The sequence below is a fragment of the Drosophila novamexicana genome, unplaced genomic scaffold (genome assembly GCF_003285875.2).
Source record: "Drosophila novamexicana strain 15010-1031.04,08,12 unplaced genomic scaffold, DnovRS2.1 tig00000121-arrow-pilon, whole genome shotgun sequence".
Taxonomy (NCBI): domain Eukaryota; kingdom Metazoa; phylum Arthropoda; class Insecta; order Diptera; family Drosophilidae; genus Drosophila; species Drosophila novamexicana.
Genome location: NW_020824773.1, coordinates 2,265,348 through 2,292,892, shown reverse-complemented (window position 1 = coordinate 2,292,892; position 27,545 = coordinate 2,265,348). Strand labels below are relative to the sequence as shown.

The window sequence follows — 27,545 nt, the reverse complement described above, 5'->3', positions numbered from 1 at the left end:
TGGTAGCTGTCAAATTGTTTTTGCCTATTTTAACTATATTTAACCTATTTTATAAAGTTAATTTGTTAGCAGACAAAAGTGAGGATCTTACTCAAAATTCACGCAAACAGAAAGAGCTGCAGCTGCAACATTTAATTAGTAAACTTTTAAAGAGAGTTTTGAGTGTTTGAAAATACCAAAATATTGAAATAATACGATATACGATATATATGTGGATATGTATAAGACTTTTTACCGTTCTCCCGAAAACTCCGAAAAGTGTTGTGCAATTACATTTAACCCCGTTCCAAAAATCTCCATAAGTGCTTACAGTTCATTTGTGCTCCAATCTTGAGACAATTTAGCTAAGTAATGCAATTCAGTATACATATACATACCTATATATACGTGTATACATATACATATGTATATATATATGTAATCTTGAGTGTATGGAAATTCAAAGCTTTGCTGCACGCTGTTGCACTTGTCTGCACAGAAACGCATGACCAGAGGGGTGGCAGACCCCTCTCCCCCAACCACTGCGGCTGTGTGGAGCTGCGACTACGCAACCCATGAATTGTTTGTATAAGAGCAGAGAGAGGGAGAGAGCGAGAATCGAAAAGACAACAAATAAATGCTAAAGAGTGCAGAGTAAAACACGTGTTTCGAATTAAATGCAAGCGTCTTGCCCCTGCTCCGCCCTCGCTCTGCCCTTAATATGCTGCGTGCAGAATTTCTAATAGAAATTTCTTTGGCACTCTCCTTTCGTCTCTCTCTCCACCTCTCTCGTTCCCTTCCCTCCCTCTGTCTTTCGTTCTTTTTATTTAATAGCGACATTGTCGACGTGCGTTTTTACGCCCCTTGCTGAAATGTTAACTGCAATTGCCCTGCGAGAGACAAACATATAAAAAATAAACGATCTGCTAGAATGCAAAAAAAGTATATAGTCGATCCTAGAATACTCTGTTATATTTCAGGAACATTTGTTAAAAAGAAAGATCAGCTTTTAGAGATTAAAAATCTGGTTAATATCAAAGAGAAATATCCTTATCGATACAAAAAAAAGTTCACACTTTCCATTCGCACGTGTTTCAATTTCCTTAGAAACCTTGTTTCAAGTTTAAGGATTTCAACAAATGATCAACAGACATAAACGGTTAAATAATAACTTTCATATTATATAAGTTTTCTAAAAAAAAAAAATAATTAATTAAATTAACTAGTTTAACATATAATATTGATGAAAAAACTCGGAAATCACCAAAATCGAATAAAAATCCGCATAATTCTAGCTAAAACGTGTTTTTCAATTTTAGGTTTTTTCCATAAAGAGATAATTTAAATAATAAAAGCTGAATTCTAAGCGTGCTGCAATCAACTGTTGCATAACTAACCACAACATCGATTTACCCACTAATTACAGGGTATTTTTGCAGTGAGCAATTTGCACGTGCGTGCAACAATATGAAAATATGCAGGCAAAGAGCTGAAACGTCAATCAAAGCTAGCAATCAAATTGTATCTGAGATACTTATAATAACAATGCACACGCATACACACACACACACACACACACACACACACACACACACACACACACACACACACACACACACACACACACACACATACACAAGTGCAGCTGTGTGGCCGAGTTAACGTCAACCTGTTGCCGACGCTGACTTCGATGTCGACGTCGACGCCGGCAGCACGCGCTGCCTTTTTCAAGCCAACGGCTTTAGCTTTGGCCGCGGCTTTTGGGCGCAGTTGACGAGCTGAGCTGCTGGCCTAAAGACGCGACCGGCAAATCGAGCACAAAAGATGCAACATTAAATTGGCGGCAACAACTGAAACCTAACGGATACTGAACGTGCAACAAAAGTGCGTGCCACAAAGCTGCGTAATACATTATATGAAAGTTTTCTGTTCAGATTCTAATATCATTTCTGAACCTTGGCGAAATTATTGGACTGTGCCACAGATAAAGTGCAAAAAACGTCAAGAGTGAAACAAGAGAAAGAAAAATATAAAACAAATATAAAAAAAAAAGCTCAGTGAAAGTGAAGATGCCTCATCATCATTATCAGCATCATTGAAGAGGCTTGCTGTGATGAATGCGGCGGTTGTGGCTGTTGTTTATGTTGCTGCCACTGGGATTTGGGTCTCATAATTATGGTGGTAGCTGCAACAAGGAAACAATAACAACCACAACTGAATGTTTGCTTGTGCAAATATAACAAAGAGTCAAAACTTTTCACTAACTTTTTAGTCAATAACGAGCAAGAGTTGATGTTTAAGCAGCCCTTTTGAGATATTTTGATATTTTTTTATTTAAAAAAATCCCTAAATCTTCAACTACATAAAATAAAGCAGGAAATTAGGCCATGAACACTGCCCAACACTGAAAAAGAAAAGAAAAAACAAACAAACAAACATTGAAAATAGATTTTTTCTAAATGATTCATTAAATAGCTAAAACTGTAATAAATAAATTTAAATAAAATACAATTCTATAATTACTTAACACAGTTACTCAACACTTTTTAGTGTTTTTAGTTTGCTTTTTAATTAATGAGTGTAATGTACTTATTACATTTTTAATGATTGATCATTTTTCAAAACTACAAACAAGAAATATGATATTTTCTTAAGATTCACGCTTTTGTTTCTAAAACGTTTTAGTAATTAGCTACAATATGCTAAAATCCTATTCAACTGAATGAAATTCAAATGTATGCACACTTATGTGTAAAGGGTAAAGTGTTGTCTAACGCTAAACAACAAACACTTAACTATTATAATTCTTTTACTAGGCTTAAACTTGCTTTCAACTCCAAATACAAGCAATAAATAATAGAAGTAACTCTTCAAGATTCGTCTATATTATACAAAATGTGTTGGAAAGTGCTTCAAGTTAAAGGTGTGCCTAAGGCTTGCTGTTGATTGCCTTTCAGAGACATATCATATAAATTCCCCTAAGTGCATCTCAAGCACCCCTTTTGCTTAGCTGCTCAAGCAAACAACAACAAAATCATCCATTAAGATAATTTTAATACGCATAATATAATTCAAGTTGCGATGCCATAAGATCATATACGTGTTGCCGGCAAAAGCCATTTAATGAGTCGCTGAAATTGCATCCGCTTATGCAAAATGGCAACAATTACCAACACGCGTAAAGCTCGCGACAATAGTCAACCGCAGCTAACGAACGCCGAACCCAAAACCCCAAAAATAAAACTCGCCTTGAGCCAAACAAAAATAGAAAACGCACCAATCGCAGCCTCCAGTTCCATTTCCAGTGCCAGTCAACGGCAAAACCAAAACCAATAAACAAAAAAAAGGCGATTTTTCTTTGTGTCAGTTTGCCACAATTGCAATTCCCATCTCACTCGCGCCTAATTACTCACAATTTCATTTTAAAAGTAACAAATTAACGAACGAAAAACAAAAACAACAAACTACAAAAAAGTAACAACTGCCAACTTAATTACCCGCAGCTAGCTGGCGCTTATCAACACTGTTCGCTTCCCTGTTAACCGACTGTTACATCGACTGGCTGACATCGAATCTCAAAATGAATGATGCTGTTGGCCCTGACCACGGTGCGACAGCCTTGAACTCCACGCAGGTAAACTATAGATGGACGTATACTTATTATTAACATTTTTGGGTTTTTGTGCTTGATCTGAAACCAACCAACCTGAGTTCGCTGCCACAAAAGACACAATCTACAAAACCAGTTTTGTTTCGGATGCTTTTCTTGTACCCTGTTACCAGAAAATTGGGTAAACGAGTTTCATCAATAATAGCTGCCGTATGTAACAGGTGATAGAAGACTTCCTCAACATACTAGGTCTAATGTTTTATCGATTCAAAAACTTTAATTTGACAGAATGCTTTGAGCTCATATATAGATACCAATTTCAATTATATAAACGAATATATATAAAATATAAATTTATAGATACCACTTTCAATATATAAATTCTAAAAACAACTACATATTTTAAGATATTTAGCCTATTCCATAGACTATTCCATCAACTTTTTCTGCCCTAAGATTCTAAGAATAAAGTACTATAGTCAAGACCATTTCAAGACCTAGTTACAGGGTATCTCTATGTCTAAGCCTGCCAGCTTTCGCACTTTTAATTGTTTTGATTTCTGTTTTGTTTTCGCTGACTTTTTATGCGGCAGAAATGTACACGCAGTCGCCTTATACTACGATATACATCGATCATAGTACGCAGCCGCAGATTTGAATGAGAAACAAGTTTCATGTAGCTCAGTCACATCATAATTATAAATGTCGTATATTTACTGGTTGACTCGGTTTGAAAGTCAAGTCCATGGCGTAGGTCAACACTAAACCTGTTGACAGAATGGCTATTTTTTATAACGCCCATCTTACGTTGGGTGCCGTTCAAAGTACTTAGAGTGTTGTACAGTTTAAGGAAATTTAAGAGCTATCTTGAGATCTTTGGAGTAGCCATTTGCATTCAGTTTGCTTGCCAAACATTTACTGATAGATCCGAGCTACCCGAATATCGATAGCTGCTGTTTGTTGAGCGTGTTGAAGATCGCAATGGTAAAAGCAGATTAAACACTTAGGTATATCATTTATAAGGAAATAAAATGCTGTTGACTTTACGCTTAATTTATGGTGGGCACATAATGAATACGAAAACAAATCTTCTTGCAAATAAAGAACAAATAGTCGGCACTCAAGATTTAACTTATATCATACTGACATCCGCATATCTTTAAATATAAATATACTATAAATTTGTTTAAATGTTATAAATCTGTCTAAGATTCTTAGAAATACATGCAAAATTGAACTAATTTTTTTCTATCTACGGCTTAGCTGGTTCCAAAATGTTCAAGAATAACATATAATAACTATGTTATACAAATTTTATTCAATTATGGATAAAAGACAAAATAAAAAGACATTAAAATAGCTCAAGAATAAATGATGATGATTAATCTATTATATGACATATATTGTTTAATGCTTCTATTTTTCAATATTTTCATAATACATTTTATATGATCAAAAACATGTTAGTTCTGTTATCAAATTTGAAGCATAGGCTATAGTTCGTTTATAGAAGTAATACTCGATAATTCTCATTGGCCTAGATTTAAGCATCAAGCAGTTGAATTTGGAAACACAGCTTGTAAAGCTTGTGATATTTGTGTGAAGAATCTGACACAGTCATAAGGCCAGCCAAATATTTGGAGACCATGATGAAAAGCACCGACAACGTGCCATTAGTTGAGGATGGATGCGACACGCCTAACCCCGTACGCCTCACTATCTGGCACAAGGTAAATTGTAGCTCAGCATTTGCTTGCAATCAGCTTACGGATGTGCCCCTCCATGTCCAGGTACTGTTCTATTTGGTGGGGCTGACCGCGGCCCTGACCATTTGCCTGCTCATACGACTGTCCAATAAGCTGGCAGCCGATGCCCAGCGCAGGGCGATGATGCATTTCAAAGAGATCTCCAACCGCATCGGGCACCGATTTGATAATTAGAGGCCAATGTGCCGCACAAATTTGCTAATATAAACAATTTGTGCAAATAAAGCGCTAATTGATTAAATAATACGGCAAATTGAGCAAAAGATTTTATGTGCAAATTGAACAACTGGCAATTAGCAGCAACAAACGAAAAACAAACCGCATATGCTTAAAATATAAAGACACAAATTGTTAAAAAAAAATAAGGTTATGAAGTGTGTTAAAAATTATAAACTATTTTATTGTTCTCTTTGAAAAACCCTGTTCGATTCATCTCCATTTCCAAGTATTAAATGCAATAAATGTCAAAAATTGATAAAATGTTTGTTATGAAAAAAATTTAAGTTTTTTATATTCACGAACAATATGAACTATTTGTTATACTTGACTTTAGCCTTTGTTTTGCACCATTTTCAAGTTGAGAAATAAAAATCGGCGAGCAAATATTGTGATCAGACGAATATGAAAACATGTTTGTCTTGACCTTTAATAGTTTAAAGATCACAAATTTTATTGGGATCAGGCGACAATTTTTGCTTATTAAAAATGTACAACCTTTAATTACTTTATGCAAAACAACCAGTCCGGATTGTTGAGCTTGATGTCATGCGAATCGACTTTTTAACTATGCTTCGAGAAATTATGAAATGTTTTTTACATTTTTATAAAAACTACGACTATCAATGAAAACGAACTATTTTAAAATGTAAAGCCTACCTTTATTAAATCTAAAAATACTTTAAAAGATATCTGAATATAATTATTATGAAGGAAAACAAGAGTTCTCTATTCGGGAGAGCCCGACTAGGGGATACCCTGAACTTTCTACCAACACCAAAGGCAGTTTTCGCTCCGCACTCCTCTTCAATGCATTAAAAAATAAAACCTTTAACAAAAACTAGGTTCCCACTTGAAGAGTCGAACTCGCAACTTCCTATAAGTAACCGAAAAATTGCACTGCCTCATACCTCAAAGCCACGCTGAGAATTGAATTTCTATTAAAAAACAAACGATAGCTATAAAATGAAGGATATGTATACACTATTCTAGAGTAAACAAGTCAAGTTTGCTGACTCTAGCTCCTGAAGAGATTTGCTTAAAAACAAGATTTCGATATCGATTTTTATCGATTGCTTGTAAACAGGGCAAGTTATCGTTTCTTGGAAACAAACTCGTAGACGAACATGGCTAGATCGACTCGGTTATTGTTACTGATCAATCAAATACACACTTTATGGGGTCGGAGATGCTTCCCTCTGCCTGTTACATACATTTGCTGAAATACATTATACCCCTTTTACTCATTTTCAATGGGTTCAGGGTATAAAGAAATTGTGCGCAAATTTTCCAGTCTCGAGAAATAAGTTATGAAAACATGTTTATCTAGTGTTGAGTGAGAGGTTCAAGAGATTAAAGATTTTATTAGGAACAGGTGACAGTGTTTTTTTTCATTTAAAAATGTATAATTGCCTTAAGTCTTGCAAAACAAGCTAAGCTGTTCGGATATTTTGCAATGAGCTAGGTATATTAAAAACAGATCAAAATCAATATGATTTCCATTTAGCTCCCAACTTGCCAGCTCATGCTCTTATAGAGCCTGAGTTCTAATTACTAGAAATTGAACTTGGATTTATAGGTACTATAGAAACCATTCTACAATTTCTTACAGACAACTTCAACAGATGTGCAGATCAGCATGGGTCATACCAAAGTTGATACCAAGAAAAAGGGCAACTGTTGCAGCTGGCTGTTGCTGGCCCTCTTGGTTCCAGTTCTAAGTGCGGCCACTGCTCTGGTCTGGTATTATGAGGGTAACTGGTACGGATTGGCTGCGCTCTATGGCAGTTTGGTGGTGTTGCTGCTGGTGAAGCCGGGCTGGCGCTGGTTCTATATAGCAGCAGTCACGGGTCCACGGGACACCATGTAAGCCCAAGTGGATGCACTTGATCCAGTTAGATATTGATGTCTTTCTTTGCAGCGCGTTGATTGCCTACATTCGCGTTTTGCTGTTTATCAAGGGACAGGAGCGCAAGAATCTCAACGTGGGCGACATCTTTGAGGCGAATGTGGCGCGACAGCCGGACAAGCTGGCCATAGTCAGTGAGTCGCAGAAGTGGACCTTCCGGCAGCTAAACGAGCACGCGAATCGCGTGGCCAACGTGTTCCACAGTCACGGCTACAAGAAGGGCGATGTGGTGGGCCTGCTGCTGGAGAATCGCGCCGAGTTCGTGGCCACCTGGCTGGGACTGTCCAAGATAGGCATCATAACGCCCCTGATCAATACAAATCTTCGCGGCGCATCGCTGCAGCACAGCGTCAAAGTGGGCAATTGCACGGCTCTGATCTATGGCATCAGCTACAGATCGGCGGTGATGGACATAGCCAAGGATCTACCCGCCCATGTGGCGCTCTATCAATTCAATGATGTGGCCAATTCCACGGAAACAACGGACGGTCTTACACAGGGTCTGGCACAACAGCTCAACGCACTGCTCGATTCGGCGCCCAAGGACAAGGTAGCCGCTGGCGCTAGCCGTGCCGATCATCAGGATAAGCTTTTATATATCTACACATCGGGCACCACAGGATTGCCCAAGGCAGCTGTCATCACGCACGCACGGTAAGCTTGAAGAGCACGTTCCCCGAGCAAAACAAAGCTCTTTAGATTTTCAAATTATAACCGATTGAGAATTATAACAGCTTCCATAAACCTACCTACCTAAATATTTGTCTGTCCTTGCAGCTACTTCTTTATAGCCGCTGGCATACACTTTACATTGGGTTTTCGGGACAATGACGTATTCTACACACCGCTGCCGCTTTACCACACGGCTGGCGGCATCATGAGCATGGGCCAGGCGCTGCTCTTTGGCTCCACGGTGGTCATACGCAAGAAATTCAGTGCTTCGGGCTATTTCGCGGACTGCGCCCGCTTTAATTGCACGGTAAGCATACAGATTGCGCAGCTCCCTTTGCTGGTTTTATGCCCACAATTCCTTTGCAGATTGCCCAGTATATTGGCGAGATGGCGCGCTATATATTGGCTACGCCGGCGGCACCACATGATCGCCAGCATCAGGTGCGCATGGTCTTTGGCAACGGGCTGCGACCGCAGATTTGGACACAGTTCGTGGAGCGCTTCAACATAGCCAAGGTGGGTGAGTTCTATGGGGCCACGGAGGGCAATGCGAACATCATGAACAATGACAGCACTGTGGGCGCCATTGGCTTTGTCTCGCGCATATTGCCCCAGGTGTATCCCATATCCATAATACGCGCCGATCCTCACACCGGTGAGCCCATACGCAACGAGAAGGGTCTCTGCGAGCTGTGTGCGCCGCACGAACCGGGCGTGTTCATAGGCAAAATTGTGAAGGGCAATCCGTGCCGCGAATTCCTGGGCTATGTGGATACCAAAGCGTCGTCCAAGAAGGTTGTGCACGACGTCTTCTGCAAGGGCGACAAGGCATTCATATCGGGTGATTTGCTGGTTGCCGATGAGCGAGGCTATTTGTTCTTCAAGGATCGCACGGGTGACACCTTCCGCTGGAAGGGCGAGAATGTCTCCACCAGCGAAGTGGAGGCACAGCTGAGCAATCTGATCAGCTACAAGGACACCATTGTGTATGGCGTGTGCATACCCCAGACAGAGGGACGCGCCGGCATGGCAGCCATCTATGATCCCACGCGGGAGGTAAATGTCTCCCAGCTGGGTGCAGAACTCGCCACAGCACTGCCCAGCTATGCGCGTCCGATATTTCTGCGCTTCCTGCGTCGCATCGACCTGACCGGCACGTTCAAGCTGCGCAAGGTGGAGCTGCAGCAGCAGGGCTTCAATCCAGCCGCCATCGAGGATGAGCTCTACTATGCACAACCCAATGGCAGCTATGCGCCACTGACGCAGTCCATCTACGAGCAAATTCAGCGCAATGAACTGCGCTTTTGAAGAGCGGTTAAATTAGTATTAGCTTTAAGAACCATATAAGACTATCAAGAAAGAACGGTTATCTTTGGAGTGCCGCAGACCCAATACCCTTACTCTGATCCACTACATTTCAAGTCTAAGGTAGATATTTGATATACTCTTCCGATTTTAAATATTTCCGAGCATATCACACTTTTAAAGTTTGGTAAAGATATCTGGAAAAACAAACAAGTTGTTTATCCAAGAACTCAGTTTTACTTCCACTCAATCACATTAATGGAACCTATATGATATAGTGTTCCAATCCTTGCATATATTAATACATCTGTTGATGCAGACCGAGATATATAAAGATAGATTCTATACACGTTCTGTACAAATGTATAATACCTTCTGCAAGGGCATAAGAAGTGTCAACACAATTGCCAGCATTGACAAGGGATTTTCTTATACAAAGAAAACACTTAACCAGCACAAATTTAAGTTCTAGTTTAGCTCTAGTTTTAGTTAATAGGTTCGTGTATTGTGCTAGCGTATGAAATAAAAATCTTAAAGGCGACAAGTGGAACAATTTCTAAGGTTAAATACTTTCAGCAATTTTAGCACTCAGTCCTTTGGGGGCACATCCTTTGTGAGGTCGGCACGTTTCTGTTGCTCCATGCGCTGCTCGACCTGGTCAAGGCGCTCGTTCATCGCATCCAATGAGCTGAGCAGGCCCGCTTGAATCTCGCCATATCGCTTCATGGCCAATATAAGGCTCTCCTCGATCAGTTCGCTTTGCTGCGCGTATTCGCCGTTGTTATCGGTGATCTGCTTGAGCTTGTCTAGGCACTCGCTGGGTATGCTGCGAAAGTATTCCGCACCCAGCGCCGGCTCTAGCTGCTTGATGCGCTCCAGCTGTTCGCTCTGGGCGTATAGCTCGGGCGCAACTGCATTTATATAGACCTCCTTGGTGCGCACCTGTTGATGATCCTCCAAGAAATTAGGATCCAGATACTTCTCCAGCTCCGCTGCACGTCCCACGCACTGCTGCAGCTGTGTGCGTCCCGTGGTGGCTTCGCCCAACAAGGCGTTGGCTGAGCAGAGCGTGTCCACAATATTCGCGGTCTTTGCCGTGCTGCTGCCGTCGGCGTCTCCAGCATATGATTCTGGCAGTGGACCGAGCACACGATTCAGCGAATCTATTCTTTTCTCCAATATGTCAAGGGCTTCCATTCTGATTTGCAAATATCTCAAAGAAAGCGGAATGATGTCAGTGCAATTAGCAAAACAAAAACACACAAAAATACCAAAAACGCGTTGCACTTTAGTTGTTGCATTGTACAACACTGTACGCCTGTAAGCAACCAAGTTACGCCATGCACATATCGATATTTTGATTATCGATAAGCTTTCAGCGCCAATTTCAATTTTTTTAAAATAAATTTATAATTTTGGTTTTATTTGCAATTAAGATTCACAATTTAAAATTCTCTAATGACAAACGCTCTGCATCCTTGTTTATCTGCGCCAGGCTATCCTCAGAAATAATGCGCACCACATCCGCATCCAAATCGTCGCCTGCACTATCATCCAGCACACACAAAAGTCCATCGTTATCCATATAGGGAAAAAAGAATTCGGGTTTGTCCCAGCTCGCACGCTCGCCGATGCCACAGTGCGACTCCTGAGCCATATGCTCGGCCAGCAGCTCGAACTCATCAAATTGCAAATCACAGCACATGCAGCGCAGCAGGCAGAGCTGCCGTCGCACATAATTTACAACCTTAATTTTCTGATAGAAATTCAAGGTGCTAGTAACGGCGTCAAAGTCCAGACGATGCTCTTCAAGCATGTGCTGCTTCAATGTGGAAAACTGAGTCTCCTCCTGGGCACAGTACAGACACTTAATGGCATGGGGCTCGCCATCACCTGCCCAATCGGACCAGTCTGAATCACAATCTCCATCCGAGTCCTGCCGCGCAAAATGCTTATCAAAGTCAACGCTGGCATTTTCCTCCGCTCCTTGGGATTTACGTTTTTGACGCGGCTGCTTGCGCGACGCAGGAGCTGGAACTGTACGATTATAATTGATCAAAAAGAATTTGTCGTACTCGCGACGATTGGGATTGATGCGTTTATGTCCCTTCTTGCGCATATGCTCCTTTAGCGTGGGCCGATCCTGGGCATGCACAAAAGTGTTTAAAAGTTGTATATCATATTATTTATAAGCCTACCTTAAATATCTTTTCGCAGTACAGACACATCAATTTGTTTAAATTTTCCTCGAGCTGATCGAGCAACTCATCCACGTAGACCAGCTTCTCAGGCTTGCCCACAAGCAGAAAATGCCTGTCAAACAAATGATCCAAGTAGTCGGCGCGGAGACCTTTGATGACAGTGCGACAAAACAGGCACTCCTTGCTGAAGCTGCGATCCGTTAGCTCGAACTGGTGACGCTCCAATGCAGCAGTCAAGCGCTGTTTCTGCAGCAGCTTGCGCAGCTCAAAATCCTGCGGCAATATATCACAGAGCAGGTAATATTTCTCGTTCTTGGAGTAGGTACCGTCAGGCAGCTGATCCAGAAACATTGTCGTACAGTATTGTTCGAACTCATGAGCTAGCCAACAACAAATGAATTAAAATCAACTTTATATATGTAAGCAAGCATATTTACATTGGAACTCCTTCTCCCAGTATTGCAGGTAATCCTCCAGCAGCGCTATGTCCTCCACATCTGCAATGACCAGACGATGCTCGAGGTACAAGTGCGCCAGGCAATCGTCCCGGTCAGCGGGGAATATAAACACTTTCGCGCACTTCAAGCATTTAATGGCAGTGTTATGCGTGGGTTTCACTATTTGGGCATCCTTTCTACCAAATGTGGGCACAGGTTCACCAACAATTCCACTTCCTTCCGCCTGCTCCATTTGTTGACCAAAACAAAACTAGAGATGTGATGTGTGCTATCGATATCTACTATCGATACAACCATTTTTGACTGGAGCTCAGGCTAGTATGCTAATGAGGCAACAATTTATGTTCACATTGTTATTGAAATGAACCTAATAGAACCCAATAGAGGGCAGTTACATTACTAAATCTAAACAAAGAATATTATATTCACTCTTATATCGCAATACATTTCCTTAAAGTATTCACATAGCGTACTTGTACTCAATCAGCTTCGATTTGGACGTAACTTTAGCACAAAGTATCGATAGACTATCGGTCTTAATATATGAACTAGTTCCGTAGTGAATTACTCAACTCTTGCAACACGTGTGTTACTCGGCCATTTTCCATAACCTGGCACCGCGTGCGAACGTCTTTGAGCATCGCGGGCATTGTGTGTTAAATAAAATTAATTAAAATGACTGACGTTGGTAAGTAACTATAAAAATAACATAAACAAAGTACTCCCAATGGAATGCGTTATACATAATTACAGATTCGCGTAAGAAAAAGAAGAAAATCAAGGAAGAGCCACTCGATGGCGAAGATATTGGCACTCTACAGAAGCAGAATCAATTTCAAATAAAGCCATCTTCGAAAATAGCCGAGCTGGACACATCCCAGTGGCCGCTGCTGCTTAAAAATTTTGATAAGCTCAACATACGGTCCAATCACTATACGCCGCTGGCACATGGCTCCTCGCCGCTGAATCGCGACATCAAAGAGTACATTAAAACTGGTTTCATAAATCTCGATAAGCCCTCGAATCCCAGCTCGCATGAGGTGGTCGCTTGGATCAAGAAGATATTGAAAGTTGAAAAAACCGGCCACTCCGGCACATTGGATCCGAAGGTTACGGGTAAGCTGAAACCATGTGTTGATATGTGTGTGTGTTGTATAAGTGCGCGCTAGGGATGAGCCATATTTATAATACTCTGACAGTTAAGATTATAAGTGACACGATTTTTAATAAATTTGAAAAGTTCGCCGGTCGTAAAGCGATAGTTTCCTGTCCCAGCGATGTTGTTCATCTCTAACGTGCGTGTTTTTCAACCTAACCTCAAATTTTAACTAACGCACGTGCGTACGCACATTTTCCAACACAGGCTGCTTAATTGTCTGCATTGACCGCGCCACACGTCTCGTCAAATCGCAACAAAGTGCCGGCAAAGAGTATGTGGCTATTTTTAAACTACATGGTCCCGTTGAATCGGTGGCCAAAGTGCGTCAGGGATTGGAAAAATTGCGTGGTGCACTCTTCCAGCGCCCGCCCCTTATATCGGCTGTAAAACGTCAGCTTCGTGTGCGCACAGTCTACGACAGCAAATTGCTGGACTACGATGAGACGCGTAATATGGGTAAGTCACCAAATGCATAATAAACCCACTCAGCTGGAGCTGGTGCGTCGCTGCCCGGCTTAAGGCAGAGACGTGCAGAGCTACCAAAGCAAAAAAAATATAAAAATTACAGCAAAATTATAGTATTTGCACTGGCAAATGCACAGTTTTATTGGTAACACTTTCTCGTTTTTGTCTTTCGATACTCACGTGCTTAGGTGTTTTTTGGGTTAGCTGCGAGGCCGGTTCCTATATACGTACCATGTGCGTCCATCTGGGTCTAGTCCTCGGCGTCGGTGGCCAAATGTTGGAACTGCGTCGAGTGCGCTCCGGTATACAGTCGGAACGCGATGGCATGGTCACCATGCACGACGTGCTCGATGCCATGTGGCTGTATGAGAATCACAAAGACGAGTCCATGCTGCGACGCGTCGTCAAGCCCTTGGAGGGCCTTCTTATCAATCACAAGCGCATCATCATGAAGGACAGCTCGGTAAGTTCACATTTTCAGATCAGATTTTCAATTCCTACCCCATGATATTAAGCCGGCAGACGCATGTATTTTAACCAGCTGCGTCTGTGACTATGACTGGGAACAGTAACGCTGCTGATGTGTGTATGTTGGAGTTGCGCCTTGCTTGTGTATCCGACAAAGTTATTTTCAGACCACAAATTCCAATTCAAAAATTATACATTTACTTTAATACATCACAAATACTAACTAATTCAATATGATTTAGGTCAATGCCGTTTGCTATGGTGCCAAAATCATGTTGCCTGGCGTGTTGCGCTACGAGGATGGCATCGAAATCGAACAGGAGATTGTCATATGCACAACAAAGGGCGAAGCTATTTGCTTGGCCATCGCCATGATGACAACGGCAACCATGTCCTCATGCGATCATGGCGTTGTGGCCAAGATCAAGCGTGTGATTATGGAGCGTGACACATATCCGCGCAAGTGGGGATTGGGTCCAAAAGCATCAGCCAAGAAGGCGCTTATTGCTGCCGGTAAACTGGACAAGTTTGGCAGGCCCAACGAGAATACGCCCAAGGAATGGCTAACGGGCTTTGTGGATTACAACGCCAAAAAGCCAGCGGCGGCAGTTGCACCACAAGCTGCGTCGCCCTCAAATGGCTCTAGTGAACCCAGCAAGGTATGGCATAATACATTTATTTTAATATACAATTTACCTTTAACAATACCTCGTTAATTGCAGCGCAAACACAGCACCTCCAGTGTGGATGAAACGGCAGTTGATGTCACACCCGCCACAACAGAGAAAAAGAAAAAGAAGAAGCACAAGGGTGAGGAGGAGGCGCCAGCTGCAGAGGAATCAGCTGCTGATGTACCTGTAGAGAAAGAGAAGAAGAAAAAGAAGAAGAAGGACAAAGATAGAGATAGAGAAGAGGCTCAGGAATAGCATACTTTCTATAAAACTAGGCATTAGGCTCTATGTCCTCCACTATTTTGAGAGCATTTTCTTAGCTGTTAAGTTTAAAATTTTAGACGGCATCTTGTATATGTGAGCTGTAAAAATGCAAGTTTTCTATGCATTTATAAGTGACATTCGCAACGCAATAAATTGTATAATTTTATTGTACATTTGGTAGCCTGTTTTATTAGGTTGAATTTAACTTGTAGATCTTTTCAAAGGGACACCCTCAACTCTACATTTCTATGGTGAGTTTTTAGTTCCAATTATAATTTTATAATGTACAATTTTCAAATGTTACGTTATCTTCTGATGAGCGAAAACTTTCGCCCCTAGCTGAAAACTAAGTGAAACTTCTCATGTTGAATGCGGGATTGGTCTTACTGAATTTGATAACAAAGTAGATTTGAAAATTGTCTTTATAGAGTGACATTTTAATATTCTTACCATCCATATCATATTACTAACGTAGCTTTTATACCTTACAGCTCGCACAATTTGCACAATGGCCGTGAATCAGGCAGAAAGAACTCTATGGAAAACTATAAGGTAAGTTTATCCATGAACATTTATATTTTTGAAAGTTAGTTTTAATTGTGATGAGCTTAAGCTTTCGCCCCTATCTGAAACCTAAGAGAAACTTCTCATGTTGAGTGCGGGATTGGTCTTACTGATATTGTTCAATGTCTTAAAGCATTGCTTTAAATGTATAAAAATAAATTTTTGATTGAAATTTTTACTTGTTTTACAGTGTTTCCAGAACAGTTTAGACAGCCCCAGAGCCAGCTGTGCAGCTTAGCAGCAATAATAATGGTTAGTATCCTTAAGAAAGCATCGCTAAAATATTCCACTGTGATGATCAATAAACTTTCGCCCCTAGCTGAAAACTAAGAGAAACTTCTCATGTTGAATGCGAGATTGGTCTTACTGAAATAAGATTTGCACAGCAATTGATATAATTCATATCTTGGCATCTTACTCATCAACTTTATTTTGCTTTCAGTTTCTATGGGGCTTTGTTTTTGGCGAGGACGTCTATTTTCAACATCAAATGAAAGGTAAGTGTTGGATCCAAGCAACCAATTTAATCCTGCGTTCTACATGATGAGCATTAAGCTTTCGCCCCTATCTGAAACCTAAGAGAAACTTCTCATGTTGAATGCGAGATTGGTCTTACTGATACCAAACATAGCTCTTCTTGATCTGAATAATTTGTATATATGTTACTAATAAGACATATATCTTTTCTAGATATACCTTTCGATGAATTCCTTTTAAATGAAATCGTTCTTTACGGTAAGCATTGTATAATTAAGTTTGAAATTAAGCTTCTGTTTCTAGATGATGAGCATTAAGCTTTCGCCCCTATCTGAAAACTAAGTGAAACTTCTCATGTTGAATGCGAGGATTGGTCTTACTGAAAATTGATTTACAAAAAATAAATATATGCTAATTTTGAAACTTATACTAAAGCGTCTTCTATTTTTCTTGCAGTTTTTTACGTAAGAACATTACTTGGAATATGCAGTTTAAAAAAGGTAAGCAATCGTTATTTTCGTACATCCCTAATTGATTTAAACTGATGAGAAAGGAAAGCTGAACTGTGGCATGATTCACTAAAACCGCAACAACACAATCCTCAAAAATAGGTCCTACTGAAACGAAATCCTGGCATATATTTATACAAAATTGTTTCCTCAAAATAAAGAGTATATTTTTTTATTTGCAGCCTTTTCCGGATCCTACTCAGAAAAGAAACATAATTGATTGCAATAAAAAGGTGGGTATCATTTAAAAATACAAGATTAACGGTGGTGGCAATCATAGATTTTCTAACATGATGAGAAAGGAAAGCTGAACTGTGGCATGATTCACAAAATCCGCAACAACACAATCCTCAAAAATAGGTCCTACTGAAATTAAAGTCAATAAATCTATGAAACTATTCTCCATTTAAAATAAACGCAAATTTAACTATAATTTTCTATTTTTTGCATTTGCAGGTACAGTACAGTCCTATTGATGCGTGTTATCACTTGCCACTATTTTCCTATATATATATATTTTATTTTTCCTTACTGTACAAATATATTAGCAAACAAATAAAGCAAATTATAATTAAACATGTGTTCATTTTCATAGTGGGACACACACGTGCGCCTAACCTCAAAGTGCAGGGTTGTGCAGTGGCATATTTTTTAATTCAGCTGTACTTTTGGAGGGAAATCAAAAACAGGGTTGTCAGAAGGCGCTCGTTAAACGATATTGTGATGAACTTTGCAAACGTGGCACCACCAAGGCTATTAATATTTAAGGTTTGTTAAGCTGGGTTTTAATTAGCGTCCTTCTAAGCACGTGGTTCAACCAATTGCGATTAGCTTGATTTGGGCGAAATTAAAAATAATATTTCCTTGTCAAAAGAGCTCAGTGAACTTGCACACTAAGCTATTTTTGCTGCTAGCTTTATTGATGACACTTTTTTAGGAATTTGTGAAAGCATTATTTGCTTTAATACGCCAATCAACTTTGCCGCTCATTTTCGTAGCTTTGAATATCACTAGGCTTCAGTTTTTGTTTTCACGCTCTACAACCCTGTGTTCCATTCCACGCTGCTGCCTTGCCGCGCTGTTATCGGTCTCCATATTGAAATTCATCAAGCAGTCGCCGATATATGTGTGTGTCAATTTTGTGTATGTACTCGTTCGTATGTGCTACGCTTTTTACGACGTCAGCAGCGAGAGCCGCAAGTAATTGCGCGTTTAAGTGAAAGAAAAGTTAAAATATTCTAATATTCCTGTGGAATTAGATATTAGAACGGACGGCAGTGCACTGTGTGTGCACAATTTTGTGAAGGTAAGTGTTTTTATTCCCATTTAGTTTCTTACGTGGCAGGACATTTTGAGCTACTCAAAAAAACTTCATTCGGCTTTTCGCTTTGTTAGGGATGGGCGAAGTCGGTGCTTTACATTCTGACGCATGCGATCGGCGGTAGCGTGTGTATGTATCTGTTGACGCGACGCCATGTTGGTTTTCTTTTGAGGTTATCGATTTTTTTAATGCGTGTTTATTGGGAACTGCATAGATTTGTTTGACAGGTGCATGGAATGATGAGGCAATTAAGTAAGGCACAGCTGCATTTGAGAGTTCTTCAATTCTTACATAAGTTGTAGGTTAAGAGAAAATTAAGAAAATGTAAAGATCGCGATTTGTACACTTCATTTGGTTGTATAGAGTTTTTCTGACAGGTGAGCACAATCCTAACAGCAATATAATTTTAGCCCTAATCGCATTGTTATAAATGGCTCAGAACTTGATAGTCCCTTGGCCATATCTCCCTTTTACTTTCACAAAATAAATCGGTTATCGGCACCCACGTGCACACGCACACACATCTACATACATTGCAGAAGTAGTCTTAAAGTATACGTACATACATACATATATGACATAAGCATGACAACTACAGTTGTGCCATTGCCATTGCATTTCGTTGGAACGCCTGAGAATGGACTTACACACTCACACGTCGCCTACATACACACACATGCAGGCCAGTCGTCGTAGGGCCCACACAGAGCTGTTTGTGATCGCAAAATATTCGCACGCGTTCTTCTTGAATATCAAACAAAGTTTAAATAATATCAAGTGCATGTTAAAACAATTATTGCGCACATGCGCAATGCCCACAAATATTTGTTATTGGAATTGTTGGCATTAGTTGAAAAGTCTATGTGCAGTGAGAATGAACACAGCGTGTAAAATGTTTTAGTTGCCTCTGCTGCTGCTGCTGCTGCTGCTCTCGGCGTCGTGTCTGTGTGTGTTGGGGGCGACCAGCGTTTGTGCGAGTGTTGGGCATATTCGAAGGCGCTTAAATAAAAACAACAACAACAAATTGCTGGGCCCTTCTTTTTTCTCTTTTCATCTACCGTTGTGCGGTTTGAAAGTGCGTAATTTTTATTAATGCATGTACGTATGTATGTTTATTTGTTTTAACAGCCGTCACATATTTCGATACGAGCTGCTTGTAGATTTCGATAACTGTTCGATAACAATGTGCTTATTTGTAGTCCTGTGAGAAAGAGCTGGTGTATTTATATGTAAATATAATTGATTTTATTTAATTACAAGTGTGTGTGTGTGTGCATGTCGCATGCCTAATTGTTTTTTCGTTTAGTTCAATTTTCATCCGTCAGGTGCTTGTGTCTGCTTTGTGTGTGTATCTATTATTAGACCAGTGCTGCCTATTTCGCTTGGAACTCTAGCTGGGCAGCACTTTTAGAAAAATTGTGTCTTTCTCATACTTGTAAATAGAAATAGAGTGCATGACGAGTTTTCTTTGTAGCGTGACTGTGCAGTATATCGAGCTTAGACGGTTTAAGAGATTTGCTGTTGTTCACAGAACTTTCTAGAAAAACATTAATATTGAGCTGTCAATAACAGTGTGACCGTTGGTGTTACGTAAGAAAAATTCAAAGTCGAAATTTTCCATCTATTTTTTTGTATTATTTTGGTTAAATAAGTGTTTTGAACTGAAACTAATAATATGAATACTGGAGTTATATTAATTATATATAATATATAGAGGGCGCCCATGACAAAACAGACTTGTCGTCTTGAATGCTTGAAAGTAAATGTTCCCGCGCTCTCGCTAATCGATATTTATTGCTTATTGTACTGTAATATGCCTATCAAAGTCTAACGATTAGTTTTTAGATATTATTTTATACATATGTAGTCTTGTAACGGGACTTTTCGTTTTTCTAGAATGACACAAGAGCTGCCGCCAATTGTACTAAAGGGCAAAGAGTTGAGAAAATTTCTTCACCTGAAACGCAAATATCCCGTTTCACAGGAGTTTCTGCACCGGAACTGGGCCAATGCCAAGCGCTTTATCATCTATGCGCTAAATCCGCGCTGTGTCCTGCGCATCTATGCCTGGCGTAAGCGCAATAACCGGGTGCTGCTCCTACGCCGGGCGCGCCTCCTGCTCTTCGATCCGCGTCTAAAACGCATGATAAAGCGTCGCAAGGCCAATGTCAAGCAATGGTCGTCCAGTATTGTGCGCTACTACAAAAAAATGGGTCAAATAACGGAGTACGAGGAGACGGCACTGTACGGCGAAGAGTTGTCCAAGCAGATGAAACAGCAATTGGAGCTTTTGAAGAGCGGCAAGCGCGGACTTTCACTGATCGAAGATGCCAACAGAAATGTGGAGCTGCGTTTAGACAGACCAGAAAGTCCTGCAGGCCAAGAGGAGCAGGAGGAGAAGCAGGTGGTAGAGAAAGGAGTAGAAAAGGAGCAGGTTGAAGAAAAGCAGGTGGAACAGGGGGCAGCCACAGCAGTAGATGACGAACCTGCCGCAAAAGCTGCTGCCGCCGAGCAGACAACAAGAAAAGACTCGCCGGCAATAGCTGTGGTGCAGCCCAGCAGCATAGCTGAGAAAGTGGCTGAAAAACCATCGGAAAAAACAGGTGGCAGCAAATTTTTGGACATGCTTATGAACAAAGTGCGCGTCAAGAACTTTGCCAAAGAGTCAAATTTCCCCAAGCCAGCAGATGACTTGGACGATGGCAGCCTAAATAAACCCACAACTGCTGTAAACAGCGACTTTAACTTTAATGATGACATCAGCGAGGATTTCGTGGGCTTCGATGAGAGCGCACACCAGCCGGGCATGCTGCTGACACCGCTGGTGCCGCAGAACTGCAAAACCGTCGATGGCAACGGAGCTTTTGTCAGTGATGCGTTGGAAGCGTATATGAAGAAGAATAATCTGCGTGACACAAATCCCGAGGATCGTGAGCTGCTGCTCGAGCCCATGTATCAGGATGGACGTGTCACGGCGCACAGTGTGCCGCCGTATATGGATATGCCGGCGGTGCCGGACAGCCTGCAACGTTTACGCACCGTGGCCGATCGCCGGCACTATCTGCAGCGCTCCAAGAATCAAAAGATGGCCATTATCAACAACGAGGCGAACATCTACCGTGAGCTGCAGCGCAAGCAGCGCCAGCGCAAGGTGAAAATCGCTGCAATGCAGCAGCTGCAATCGTTCAGCACCCAAATGCCTTTCACACGCCAAGGCTGGCAGGCGGCTAGCTATGTGGCCACAGAGACTGACAAGTATTACTATCAGGTCATACGCATCGATGGCGAAATGGTGCGTCTGCCGGGCAGCCAGGGCAACAATGTGCGCCGCGAGAAGCAGCCGCATCGGAGTACGCTCACGGAAAAGGAGCTGGCCACGCTCCAGTGTCGTAACCAATGCGTCGATGCTACTCTGCGCAAGGAACTGAAGGTGCTGCCCACGCGTCAGTGCCAGATCAAGAGCAAGCTGCAGAAGCTCAATCAGTATCCATTGCCAGCCATATTTCGACCATGTCCGCTGTCCCAAAAACCGTATCAGAAGCCGCTGGACGATGATACGGCCGCCCTGTTGCTAGCTGGCGGCAGCATGGCCGTGGTCAGCATGCCCACGGTGCAGCTGGATGTGAAGCCGCAGTTGGGCCGGCCACTGGATGAGATTGCCAAGCGGTATCTGCAGTATATACTGCCGCATCATGACATCACCCGCGAGTGGGCCGAGTTCAGTGTGTCCACGCTGCAGGAGTCGCCCAATAGCATGCGCGAGGCCGAGGCACAAGCCGCCGCCGCGCAAGCCACAAATGCCGGACGGCGCAAAAGCTTCACCTTTGTGATACCCTATCTAAACGATCGTAATCATATCCTGGTGCGACGCGTTGTCGATCGCTCCGAGCAGCTGGACGACAGCTTTAGCTCCGCGCAGCCCCCAGAGAAGCTGCGTGAATTCCAGTTTCGCAAACAGCTGCCAGAGGTCCCAGACCCAATCGCTACGGCCTGCGCCGATATGATAAATGACATGATCAACACTGTGGCCATCAGCTGCAGCGAGAACTCGTTCATCAGCATTGATCCAGATGCGGCTCGTGGCACCACGCCCGACATCAGCCCCATCAAAGAAGAGTCCGCCGTCGAAGGTCCGGCCAAGACGGGCTCCAAGCTGACAGCCAATAAGCCACAGCCACAGCGTCGCCCCAACAAGCAGATGCGTTTGGCCAAGGAACTGCGGCGACTTAATGCCACCATCATCGATGCGGCTGCCATTGCCAAGGATGGTAAGTGCTAGAAATTTAAAGAACATCATTTATAAGTTCTTAATTTAATGGTAGGCATTTAACTGTCTCTATTGAGTTGCGATACAATCGATTGTGTTATCGATCACATCGATCGCAGTGCCTGAATAAGTTATACAGAACACATTAATTTTATATTTGTTTACTTCTTCAATTATTTATTATTTTTTCTTAAGTATTCCTGCAAAATTTCAGAAAAATTAAAAAAAAGTATTTGTAAACGTATCTGAAAATCCTGCTTTAGTCATTTTTTGAAAATTTACTATATTTATTTATGGTTTTTCTCTTATTTTCAAAAAATAATTCCTGGAGTATGTCAGTTTTGCTATTGCAATTGGTATCGATTATTCTAATCGATAACTATCTCTTTATCGAAAGCAGCAAATTTAACCGTAAAAAGAAATTATGGTTAATTTCAAATCTAAATGCTAATACATTCGATGCTCATTATGGCATAGATTATTAACTATTAAGTTGGTATATATAATAAGGTATGCAAATCTTATTACAGCAAATAAGCCATGCATTAAGGATCACTGCCAGCTAGGCTGCCTGTGCGAGAGTTTGGCCGGCGAGCTGCCCGCGCGTGAGCATTGTGGGCGAGCGGATTGTGTGCTGGCTTGCCGCTGCACGGGTGCGGAACTGACGCGCATCATGCGCGTGGAAACGGACGTGAGTAGAGGAACAATCCAAAGATTCAATCAATCCACATTCACTCGCTTCTCTTCGACAGGGTCGTGGGCTTTCCAACGAGGATGCATTCAATTTGCGGCGCAAGGCCACGGCGCGGCTGGCCAAAATGGAAAAGGATTTCACGTCAACGCTTGTGCTGACTGACAACGAGACTCTGCTGATTAACGAGACGCAGTGCGACAAGAAGCGGCGCTGCACCAAGGCGCCCAAGCGCTACGAGGACTTTGACGACTCCATTGAGGATGACGAGGACCCGGTGCGTCCCAGCAAAGCCACAAAGCGTGAGGTTAGCCTGAAACGCGCACGCGGCAGCACCGAAAGCATCAACCTGTCGCTTAACGAACCCTGCAGCGTCAAGGACACGGACTTTGAGCAGCTCAAGCATTGCCAGGTGTCGCTGCGTCGTCTGCCGGACGTGGCCAATTTGGCCACCTTCTGCATGACCCATCAGCTGTACAAATGCTTCTGCGGCGGCTTGGCGACCGAGGGCAAGCCAATTGTGATTGAAAAAGAGCAAGCGGAGCCGCCTATACCGCACTACGTGCCCGAACTGGCCACTCGCGCCCACTACAGCTTTGAGCGTCCACCTGAGGAGCCGCAGTCCAGCAAAAAACGGCGTAAGGAGAAACCACAACCGCAGCAACAGCAACAGCAGCAACTTAAGCTGCTGCCGCAGCTACCAAAGCAGCTCCAGTCGCAGAAGCAGCCGCCGCAGGTGATCAAGATCATACCTCCAAAGCCGGCGGCACCGATTGCCTTGCCAGTACAGCCGCCACCACCACCACCCGCACCCAAGGCCTGTGCGGCGGTGGCGCCAACCCAGCGTCCCGCCGAGCTGGACATTATCTTTAGCTACTATCGTTCACGTCCCAGTCTGTGCCGTCGTGCAGTATCCGTGCCCCGCAATTGTTATTTGCGTCTGAATAGACGTCGGGCAAAGCGCATGCGTTCGGAGGTGGCACGCGCCGAGACGTTGCAAACGCAGGAGCTGCTCGAGAAGCGCGTCACTAGCGCCGTGCGCTACTATCGCTCCGAGCTGGATCAGCAGCGGCGTCTAGAGCTGCAGATATTGGCGCCAGAGTTGACTGTGATTGAGGTGGGCGATGATTCCGACGAAAGCGAAACGAATCGAGTGGCAACCAGTGATGTGGCACGCAAGCGCATCGCCAATGAGTCCACTGGCCTGGAGGAGCAACCCAAACGCAAAAAGCAGTTGACAGCAGAGCAGTACCAACCGTTGTTACAGCCCGCACCCAAACTGGACATACAAATGCCCAAAATTTCTGCCTGCTATTCGCTGAACACCAATGCGGCCATAGATGCCGCCATGGGCAGCAACGAGTCGTCCGCTGTCGCCGTCAACGAGGATAGTCCCAGCGTGGACTCGGTCTCCTTCCGTACCTCCTATAATGATGTTATCAAGAAGATGAACACGCATGTGAGCAAAAAAATGCAGGACATCGATCTGGCGCTGCAGCGTGAGAGTAAAATAATTCCGGCTCCGAACGAGGAGATATTGTGCATCATTAAGTGGACCAACTTTCTGGCCGCCTTCGAGTCCAACTATGTCTTCATTTGGGATGTGCAAATGAAGAACTACAGTTTCCTGGCCGCGACCATTACGAACATGATGCCAGCCGTTTGCGGAGCCATTGCCGTGGTCAACACTCATTTTGCGCCCGATCGCAATGCCCTGCCGCTGATGGCGCGCATGCTGCTGGAGGGCAAGCGGAATGATAATACAAGCCGGCTGGCGGTGGTCATGCAGGGCAGGCAACAGTATTGGCTGGTCAAGGGCTTCCTGCGCTATATGGAGGGCAATGCGTGCACGAAGCCAACGCCACAAACCCATCCCATACTGACCAAAAAGATAAATGTCCTGTGCACGTTGATGGTAAAGCAGCGCATCAGGGAGCAGCAGCGTCATCAGCGGGCAGCAGCTGCAGCCAAACCTGGCGAGGGCACAGGCTTACTCAGCATTAAGGGGACGTCGCCCGCATCAGCGACTCCACCAACGCCGGAAACTCCAGCTGCGGTGCCAGCTTTGCCGGCACCAGCTGCCGCCACAACCACAGCCAGCACAGTATTAGCTCCAGTCACATCTACACCCGCTCCCACAGCCACAGCTACGGCTGCACGTGTCACTTTCAACTCAGCCACCGAAAGCAAGGAGCCCACTCTTAACATCTGCAGCAACATTGAATTCCGCAAGGTCGTCCAAACGGACGTGACTGAGCTGCAAATGCCCGAGATGTACACACATGATCATCGCTGGCTGGTGTTGAATCTCTACGATGACTTCTCGCACATCTTTGTGCCTGCCTTTAAGGACATGATCTCATTGGACCGCATACACAATGTTGTGCGCGTCGCACACGATACCGAAAAGATAGTCAAGCTGCAGTTCTTCCAGGATGCGCCCTACGATGCGTTCGTGACGCCGTCGTCCAGGCGTAAAATATACTTTGGGCCGCTGCGCTTGGATATGCAGCCGCCGGTGCTGGTGCTGCTGCAAAGTGTCGATGGCAAGATGATGCTGCGCGAGGTCTACCAGCGGGATCATAACATTCCGGTCCAGCGCGACAGGCGCACTATGGCCTTTTGGCTGCTCCAGATTAACGGGCAGGTGCACTTTGATATCGATTTGGCTGCCACGAGCACGTCGACGAAGTTGAACAGCTCGGCGCCTATTGCAGAACAGATACAACAACAGGAGCAGGAAACAGATGACGATGACGATTGCGTCATCGTTATCAACGATGATGACGATGATGCTGCAAAGGAAGATCCGCTCGCCAATGAGCAGCCAAAGCAGCAGCAGCAGCAGACGCACGAGCAGAGCATACAACGTATCAACTTTACCATACAGTCGACGCCCAACAATGGCGGCGGCCTGCAGATAACAGCAGCTAGTCCACAGTCAGCTGGTGGTGTTAAGGAACTACACACGTCAACGCTGCCCAGCGGCTTTGTGCCGTTTATAGCAAATGTGCCTGCTACGGGCGGCACAGCGCCGGCCACACAATTTCTCACGCCACAGGTGCAGCTCACCCAGACCGCAGGACCAGCGCCATCGTCCGCTGTGGCCGCCAGTGAGGCAAATGCCCAACCGCCGCCTCCAAAAATAAGTCGCATCTCGGTGCAGCGCTGTGCGGCGCCAGCAACAGCCACAACTGTTGGTGCCACCTCCAAGGACTCGCCGCCCACGAAGATCAACAATACGCTACAGCAACTGCTGAGCAGTGGTAATGGCAACATCAAAATTGGCACATCCTCGACTGGCGTTACCATCACCAAGATGAAGAACAAAGATGGATCCGCGGCAGCTGCTGCTGCTGTTGTTGAGCCCATCAAAATTGGTGCCAAACGCAAGACGCTGGAGTTGCCAACGCAGCCAGCAGCTATTCCGATTGGACATCCTTCCATTCTTAAGCAGGCGGGTACCACCATATCCATTGGAAATCTGCCGGTGCGTCAGGTACGTCCGCCGCCAAAGCTGGCGGCCAAGGCACAATTGGCGACGGTGCGCAAATCGTTGCCCGCTAAACTTCCCAGCGCTGTCGAGCCGGTAATGGCGTCGCTGCCTGGCAAGCTGGTGACGGCGGGATCGACGCTTCCGAACGAGATTCAGGAGACAAACAGAATGCAGCGCTTTCCCACGACGGTGAATGCCAGCAAGACGAGATATGGCTTTCTGGTGGCCAAGGCTTTGCCGCGCTTCAGGGTCAAGATGATGGACGGCAAGGTTATGGTCAAGGTGCCCGATGAGGGCGTGTTCTCGTTCAAGACCTGTGCCGCCGCCAGCGCCTACCTTAATCGGTAAGTTCTCGACAAGCTTATGGGCACTCGGCAGAGCATATAGCTAACATTTTGCATTTTCTAATTACAGACATTTGTCGCGTCAGTTGAATTTCAAGGGTTCTTTACCAGGTGATTGGAAATTTTTACCCTATGACAATCCCAATCTAACGGCCAACGAGGATCAAAAGGATTCAAATGCAACACCCATTGTAATCGAAGATTAACCAAAGTGAGAGGAAAAAACAAACAAAAAAAAATATATACAAAAAACACCCGCGCAGCAGCTAAAATAGACACAACTCATATTTGATATGTAGACAATTCAGTTGTTAATTTAATTATTTACCATTTATTATTTAGTTTCTTTAATTATGAATTGAAGTAATCTTAATTATATATCGTTTTTTTTTGTTTCTACATAAACGAGAGACTAGCGAGCAGGAGAGAAGGAGATAGCACAAAAATAAACAAACAAAACAAGAAAACTCAATTCCAATTCCCACTGTTGCGTTTTATTTGCTAGCTCGCGCGTTGTTCCAATGCCATTTCGTTTCAGCCCAGCAGAACAGCTGTTCGCAGCTGGTTGAGCGTGTTCCGTGTCTGATAGCGTTCGCTTGTGTGTGGGCAGCGATTGCAAAGTAAAAAGTAAATACGCGTCTGTGCGGCGTTTATTTTTAATAAATATAAGTACAAAATCGAAAAAGCTTCGATAAAATCCTGATAAGCCATCAAAGCACAAACGCTTCAAGTT

General features: G+C 43.4%; 6 protein-coding genes and 6 non-coding genes across 15 annotated transcripts; 10 read left to right on the top strand and 2 right to left on the bottom strand.

Moving 5' to 3' along the window:
• The first annotated feature begins 3,488 nt into the window (after positions 1-3,488).
• LOC115757944 (long-chain fatty acid transport protein 1) lies at positions 3,489-9,479 on the top strand. The gene is made up of 5 exons (XM_030698415.1): positions 3,489-3,613; positions 7,184-7,437; positions 7,493-8,134; positions 8,258-8,459; positions 8,519-9,479. The coding sequence occupies exons 1-5, from the start codon at positions 3,560-3,562 to the stop codon at positions 9,458-9,460; spliced, it is 2,094 nt and encodes a 697-aa protein (XP_030554275.1). The 5' UTR covers positions 3,489-3,559; the 3' UTR covers positions 9,461-9,479.
• Positions 5,112-5,800, top strand: LOC115757946. The gene is made up of 2 exons (XM_030698417.1): positions 5,112-5,319; positions 5,380-5,800. The coding sequence occupies exons 1-2, from the start codon at positions 5,236-5,238 to the stop codon at positions 5,527-5,529; spliced, it is 234 nt and encodes a 77-aa protein (XP_030554277.1). The 5' UTR covers positions 5,112-5,235; the 3' UTR covers positions 5,530-5,800.
• Positions 9,480-9,500: 21 nt separating the features above from the next.
• LOC115757945 lies at positions 9,501-10,709 on the bottom strand. The gene has a single exon (XM_030698416.1). The coding sequence runs from the start codon at positions 10,652-10,654 to the stop codon at positions 10,046-10,048; it is 609 nt and encodes a 202-aa protein (XP_030554276.1). The 5' UTR covers positions 10,655-10,709; the 3' UTR covers positions 9,501-10,045.
• Positions 10,710-10,880: 171 nt separating this feature from the next.
• LOC115757906 (zinc finger protein 277) lies at positions 10,881-12,426 on the bottom strand. Its single transcript, XM_030698357.1, has 3 exons — positions 12,096-12,426; positions 11,656-12,038; positions 10,881-11,600 (listed from the first exon to the last, which is right to left on the bottom strand). The coding sequence occupies exons 1-3, from the start codon at positions 12,346-12,348 to the stop codon at positions 10,896-10,898; spliced, it is 1,341 nt and encodes a 446-aa protein (XP_030554217.1). The 5' UTR covers positions 12,349-12,426; the 3' UTR covers positions 10,881-10,895.
• A 300-nt stretch (positions 12,427-12,726) lies between these two features.
• Positions 12,727-15,316, top strand: LOC115757905 (H/ACA ribonucleoprotein complex subunit 4). Of its 2 annotated transcripts, XM_030698355.1 has the most exons (6): positions 12,727-12,804; positions 12,870-13,232; positions 13,480-13,731; positions 13,929-14,203; positions 14,451-14,867; positions 14,931-15,316. In XM_030698355.1, the coding sequence occupies exons 1-6, from the start codon at positions 12,792-12,794 to the stop codon at positions 15,132-15,134; spliced, it is 1,524 nt and encodes a 507-aa protein (XP_030554215.1). In that variant the 5' UTR covers positions 12,727-12,791; the 3' UTR covers positions 15,135-15,316. The 2 variants fall into 2 exon arrangements, with proteins under 2 accessions (XP_030554215.1, XP_030554216.1); XM_030698356.1 differs by lacking the exons at positions 14,451-14,867; positions 14,931-15,316 and having other exon boundaries at positions 13,945-14,080.
• On the top strand, positions 14,240-14,381 carry LOC115758126. The gene has a single exon (XR_004017403.1). It is a non-coding gene; the product is annotated as a small nucleolar RNA snoR639/H1 (small nucleolar RNA).
• Positions 15,317-15,449: 133 nt separating the features above from the next.
• On the top strand, positions 15,450-15,545 carry LOC115758127. Its single transcript, XR_004017404.1, has one exon. It is a non-coding gene; the product is annotated as a small nucleolar RNA Me28S-Gm1083 (small nucleolar RNA).
• Positions 15,546-15,737: 192 nt separating this feature from the next.
• Positions 15,738-15,828, top strand: LOC115758124. Its single transcript, XR_004017401.1, has one exon. It is a non-coding gene; the product is annotated as a small nucleolar RNA Me28S-Gm1083 (small nucleolar RNA).
• Positions 15,829-15,996: 168 nt separating this feature from the next.
• On the top strand, positions 15,997-16,086 carry LOC115758122. Its single transcript, XR_004017399.1, has one exon. It is a non-coding gene; the product is annotated as a small nucleolar RNA Me28S-Gm1083 (small nucleolar RNA).
• Positions 16,087-16,241: 155 nt separating this feature from the next.
• On the top strand, positions 16,242-16,335 carry LOC115758128. The gene has a single exon (XR_004017405.1). It is a non-coding gene; the product is annotated as a small nucleolar RNA Me28S-Gm1083 (small nucleolar RNA).
• Positions 16,336-16,478: 143 nt separating this feature from the next.
• On the top strand, positions 16,479-16,576 carry LOC115758123. The gene has a single exon (XR_004017400.1). It is a non-coding gene; the product is annotated as a small nucleolar RNA Me28S-Gm1083 (small nucleolar RNA).
• Positions 16,577-17,543: 967 nt separating this feature from the next.
• Positions 17,544-27,324, top strand: LOC115757796. Of its 3 annotated transcripts, none has more exons than XM_030698212.1 (5): positions 17,544-17,999; positions 19,911-22,282; positions 22,812-22,972; positions 23,034-26,812; positions 26,883-27,324. In XM_030698212.1, the coding sequence occupies exons 2-5, from the start codon at positions 19,912-19,914 to the stop codon at positions 27,016-27,018; spliced, it is 6,447 nt and encodes a 2,148-aa protein (XP_030554072.1). In that variant the 5' UTR covers positions 17,544-17,999; position 19,911; the 3' UTR covers positions 27,019-27,324. The 3 variants fall into 3 exon arrangements, with proteins under 3 accessions (XP_030554072.1, XP_030554071.1, XP_030554070.1); XM_030698211.1 differs by lacking the exon at positions 17,544-17,999 and adding an exon at positions 18,787-19,089; XM_030698210.1 differs by lacking the exon at positions 17,544-17,999 and adding an exon at positions 18,787-19,112.
• Positions 27,325-27,545: the final 221 nt, after the last annotated feature.